The sequence below is a fragment of the Tarenaya hassleriana genome, unplaced genomic scaffold (genome assembly GCF_000463585.1).
Source record: "Tarenaya hassleriana unplaced genomic scaffold, ASM46358v1 Cleome6, whole genome shotgun sequence".
Classification (NCBI taxonomy): Eukaryota; Viridiplantae; Streptophyta; class Magnoliopsida; order Brassicales; family Cleomaceae; genus Tarenaya; species Tarenaya hassleriana.
The window spans coordinates 4,504,084-4,509,559 of NW_010968505.1; the positions used below are offsets into that span (position 1 = coordinate 4,504,084).

The 5,476-nt window shown below is 39.1% G+C and overlaps 1 protein-coding gene across 2 annotated transcripts in view; it reads left to right on the forward strand.

The window, feature by feature from the left end:
* The first annotated feature begins 3,506 nt into the window (after positions 1 to 3,506).
* LOC104799543 (extensin-2-like) overlaps positions 3,507 to 5,476 on the forward strand; it is a 2,767-nt gene continuing 797 nt past the window's right edge. The window contains exon 1 of one of the 2 annotated variants that reach the window (XM_010522117.1): positions 3,507 to 5,419. In XM_010522117.1, the coding sequence (XP_010520419.1) occupies positions 3,687 to 5,419 (1,733 nt within the window). In that variant the 5' untranslated portion in view covers positions 3,507 to 3,686. The remainder of the gene's footprint in view (positions 5,420 to 5,476) is intronic. The other variant, XM_010522118.1, reaches the window with a different exon arrangement.

Genomic DNA, 5,476 nt, shown 5'->3' on the forward strand with positions numbered 1-5,476 from the left:
GGGCCAAAACCTCCAGGTCAGACGGCGCGAACTTCGGACTAAGCCTGGTCCACCGGACCAAGCTCCTGGTCCGGCGGACCAGGATCCGGAATATTTCCAAAATTCGAATTTTAGGGTTTTCTAATCTTATTTAAGTTTAGGGTTTCGTCTAAACTTAAAGAGAGCCGACCTAAAACTCAGAGAAACACCCTAGAACCCTAGAGAAGTTGTTCTCTTGGATTTGTTCATTGGGGTGATAATCAATATGTTTACAATTTTCACTTGTTAAATTTGTGAATTTCGATAAGGTGCGACGGTTTGACTAGTTTGACGGTGCGACGAGGCTGACGGTTTGACGGTGCGACGAGTCTGACGGTGAGACGGTTTGTGCAAAAAAATATCGATCTAAATAATGTTTTGAATATTCAATGTGGTGTATATGAGTTATTATAACATATTTAACATGTTTTTATTAATCGTAATTCATCTGAAAAAACAATATCTTTTACCCTAAGACAATGTGTTACACAAACTCTACTAGAACTTTAGGGTTTCATATGAGAGAACATGCATTGTCAAGAAAACAAAAGATATTAAATTTAGAGACCTAGAATTAGTTTCAATCCAAGATACTTGTTCATCGGGGTGATAATCAATATGTTTACAATTTACAATTGTTAAATTTGCGAAATTCGATAAGGTGCGACGGTTTGACTAGTTTGACGGTGCGACGAGTCTGACGGTGAGACGGTTTGTGCAAAAAAAAATATCGATCTAAATAATGTTTTGAATATTCAATGTGGTGTATATGAGTTATTATAATATATTTAACATGTTTTTATTAATCGTAATTCATCTGAAAAAATATTATCTTCTACCCTAAGACAATGTGTTACACAAACTCTACTAGAACTTTAGGATTTCATATGAGAGAACATACATTGTCAAGATGTTAAATTTATGAGAGAGCATACATTGTCACGATCTAAATTATGTTCATTCTTCATCTATTAACGCATTTTTTATAACACCAAATCTTTTGGAATCGAACCAAACTTAACTTTATAAAATTTCTGAAAAACCGAAACTTTTTTAAGAAACTCTGATTTTTTTAATAAAAAACAAAACCGAACCGTAACAAAACTAGAACCCAACTGAACCGAATAATATACGGTACTAATATCGTACTAAAACCAGAACCCCACCCTTAATGCATACTATACATATTGATATGTATATATATATATAAATATAAATACTTATTCGTAAGCCATATTGGAAAATAATATAATCTACCCTAACCTAGTGTGTTACAAAAAGTGTACTAAAACTTTGAGATTTCTTTTGGGAGAACATGCATTGTGAGAAACAAAAAGGTGTTAAAAACTGAGAGCTAGATTTAGATTTATCGTAAGATACTTGATGACTGAGATGATAATTGATAAGTTTATAGTTTTCAGTATCCAAATTTGTGAAAACCGATAAGGTGCGACGAGTTTGACATGTACTAATGGTGTGACGAGTTTGACTGGTGTGACGGTTTGTGAAAACAAATCGTTGGTCTAAATTAAGTTCTGATGGTTCAGTGTGATGTTCCTCTGGAGGCGCCGTTACTTCTTGACGTTTCTCGTGGGTTCCCTTTCTTCCTTTTCGACCTTTGGTTTCTCTCTTTGTTCGTTGCTTTTTGGAAGGTGGATCTGTCAATCCAAAGGTAATGTATGGACTTTTAATATCCTTTTTTCTTTTGTGCATCAGACGTTTACTCTGTTGAAAACAGGAACCTCCTCATGCATTGAAAAAGCCACATTCTCTTATGAAAAATGAGGTCTCAACTCGAACTCGGTGTTGTGTTATAGGTAACTACCAGTTGAAACATCATCCTCTTTGTTGCGCTTTATCTCAGACCAATTTTTTGCTTCAACGGTGATTTTGTTTGACCGGTGTGACCAGTTTGACCAGTTTTATCATATTAGCCAAACTTGTCAAACTGGTCACACCTTTCAAATGCAATCCGTGTGACTAGTATGACCATTTCGTATGCGACCAGTGTAACTAGTATGACATTATTTTGTCACTAGTTTTACTAGTTTGACGGTGTGACTACTTTACTAATATGACAGGTATACCCAGTGTGATAAAACTAGTCAAACTCGTCACACCCTTGAAATGCGACTAGTGTGATGAGTATGACTACTATGGTATAAATCAGTGTGACCAGTGTGACGGTGTGACGACTTCATTGGTATGACCATTGACGGGTGTACCTAGTTTAATCTGACTAGTCAAACGTGTCACACCCTTCAAGTACGACCAGTGTGACGAGTATGATCATTACGATACTGATAGAGACAAAACTCTCATATGACTTGATTTCAAACCGAAAACCTAATTTTCTTTAACTGTAAAACTCGAATACTATAACTCATTCGACTAAGATCTTGTCTACCGTAAATATTTGTCCAAGTACAATATATCAAATTAAAAAAAAAAACTAACTTTCTCGGTGAGATATAAAGAAAACTTTATCTGAAAATCTTCGCAAATAGAAGCCGAAAACGATGAAAACGAAGCCATTTTGAAGTGAAGAGAAAAAATCGCATAAGAAATTGCCAATAAAATTGGTTGGAGAATGTCCGTTGGAGAAAAATCGTGAAGAAGAGAGGAAGAAGAAACTGAACAGTTCTTTTAACTTAATAATTTTTTATTTGGCAACTCCCCACTTTTTCTCTCTCTTTCGTCATCTTTATTCAGATTATTACACGTGTAGTTTTTTTAAAGGGTATGATTGTCTTTTTAACGTTTTTCAATTTTTTTTTGAAATCCTAACTGTTTGAGGGTATGTCTTGAAGTCCATGTTACGTTTTAAAGGTATATTTGTAAAATCTAACTGCGCCGGTGAAGGGGCAAACACCGCAAATGACCCAGTTGGGCCGCAGTAGTTTCTTTCATACACCAACACCAGAAAATTATAACCATTTGTCAAATGTCAATTATACCCTTAAAAATGAAGGAAAATACATCATCACCCTCAATCTCGGTGTATAGTTAATAGACGACGTCATTCTGTATTTGTTTTCTTTTTTTTTTACTCTTTTTTTTTCTTTTTTATTTTTACTAACGTATAATATTATAGATAATATGGTAACATATATTATGCGTAATATAGAACAAATCAAGAAATCTCACTCTAAAAAAAGATTTATTATATTGAATATTTAAAAATATATTAAAATATTAATTTCAAATACTTACATTTATTAGTATTAGTATTTATTAATATCTATATATAAATTATGATCTTATAATATTTTTAGATCAATCATCTAAACTAACATAAAAGGAAGTCATAAATCAATTTTTAAAACAAGATAATATTAAGTATAAATTTATTTTTGGGTTACAAGAATCGTATTTTGGTTCTAACAAAAAATTATTGGTTAAAAAACATGTTAAGTATTATAGTTGAAAATATAATATAAATTAAAAATTCACATTATCATAAATTTATTTATAATCAAACTGAAAATATTAATTATTAATCCAAATGAAAATTGGAACCTTCCGAACATGCCGGACATGGTGTTTAAGAGAGGCGCAGAAAAACGAAAAGGGCAACATGACAAGCACGTCGGGGACATGTAATAAGAGAGTGCCAAACCACGAATGCAGGAGGTTGTAATAAATAATAAAGAACAGTATATAAAGAGATGCAAATCGAAGCAAATCAAGAATCAAGAAAAGGGAGAGAGAGAGAGATGGGAACGTCATCAATGGCGCTCGTGGCATACGCGTTGGTGTTTAGCGCAGTAGCAGTGGCTGTGGCCTCCTACGAGCCGTACGTCTATGCTTCTCCACCACCAACAACAATGTACCCGTCTCCATACAAATCTCCTTTTCCACCAAAGAAATACTCTCCTTCCTACTACAAATCTCCACCGATGCCTCAAAAACACAAAAGAGAAGGTCCTAAATACAAGCCTCATCCAAAACCATATGTTTACCGCTCTCCCCCTCCCCCTCCTTACTACTCTCCCTCTCCAAAATCCGAATACGAGTCTCCACCTCCACCATACGTCTACAGTTCACCTCCTCCACCATACGTCTCTCCTTCTCCAAAACCAGAGTATAAGTCTCCACCACCGCCATATATCTACAACTCTCCTTCACCTCCGCCACACTATTCTCTCTCTCCGAAACCCGAGTACAAGTCTCCACCACCACCTTACGTCTACAATTCTCCACCACCTCCTCCTTACTACTCTCCCTCACTGAAACCTGAGTACAAGTCTCCACCACCACCTTACGTCTACAATTCTCCACCACCTCCTCCTTACTACTCTCCCTCGCCGAAACCTGAGTACAAGTCTCCACCACCACCTTACGTCTATAACTCTCCACCTCCTCCTCCTTACTACTCTCCCTCGCCGAAACCCGCGTACAAATCTCCACCTCCACCTTACGTCTACAGTTCTCCACCACCTCCTCCTTACTACTCTCCCTCGCCGAAACCCGAGTACAAATCTCCACCACCACCTTACGTCTACAACTCTCCACCTCCTCCTCCTTACTACTCTCCCTCGCCGAAACCCGAGTACAAGTCTCCACCAACACCTTACGTCTACAGTTCTCCACCTCCTCCTCCTTACTACTCTCCCTCGCCGAAACCCGAGTACAAGTCTCCACCACCACCTTACGTCTACAGTTCTCCACCACCTCCTCCTTACTACTCTCCCTCGCCGAAACCCGAGTACAAATCTCCACCACCACCTTACGTCTACAGCTCTCCACCATCTCCTCCATACTACTCTCCCTCGCCGAAAGCTGAGTACAAGTCTCCACCACCACCTTACGTCTATAACTCTCCACCTCCTCCTCCTTACTACTCTCCCTCACCGAAACCCGCATACAAATCTCCACCTCCATCTTACGTCTACAGTTCTCCACCACCTCCTCCTTACTACTCTCCCTCACCGAAACCCGAGTACAAATCTCCACCACCACCTTACGTTTACAGTTCTCCACCACCTCCTCCGTACTACTCTCCCTCGCCGAAACCCGAGTACAAATCTCCACCACCACCTTACGTTAGTTCTCCACCACCTCCTCCATACTACTCTCCCTCGCCGAAAGCTGAGTACAAGTCTCCACCACCACCTTACGTCTATAACTCTCCACCTCCTCCTCCTTACTACTCTCCCTCACCGAAACCCGCATACAAATCTCCACCTCCATCTTACGTCTACAGTTCTCCACCACCTCCTCCTTACTACTCTCCCTCACCGAAACCCGAGTACAAATCTCCACCACCACCTTACGTCTACAACTCTCCACCACCTCCTCCATACTACTCTCCTTCGCCGAAACCCGAGTACAAATCTCCACCACCACCTTACGTCTACAGTTCTCCACCACCTCCTCCTTACTACTCTCCCTCACCGAAATCCGAAGGTGCGACGGTTTGACTAGTTTGACGGTGCGACGAGGCTGACGGTTTGAC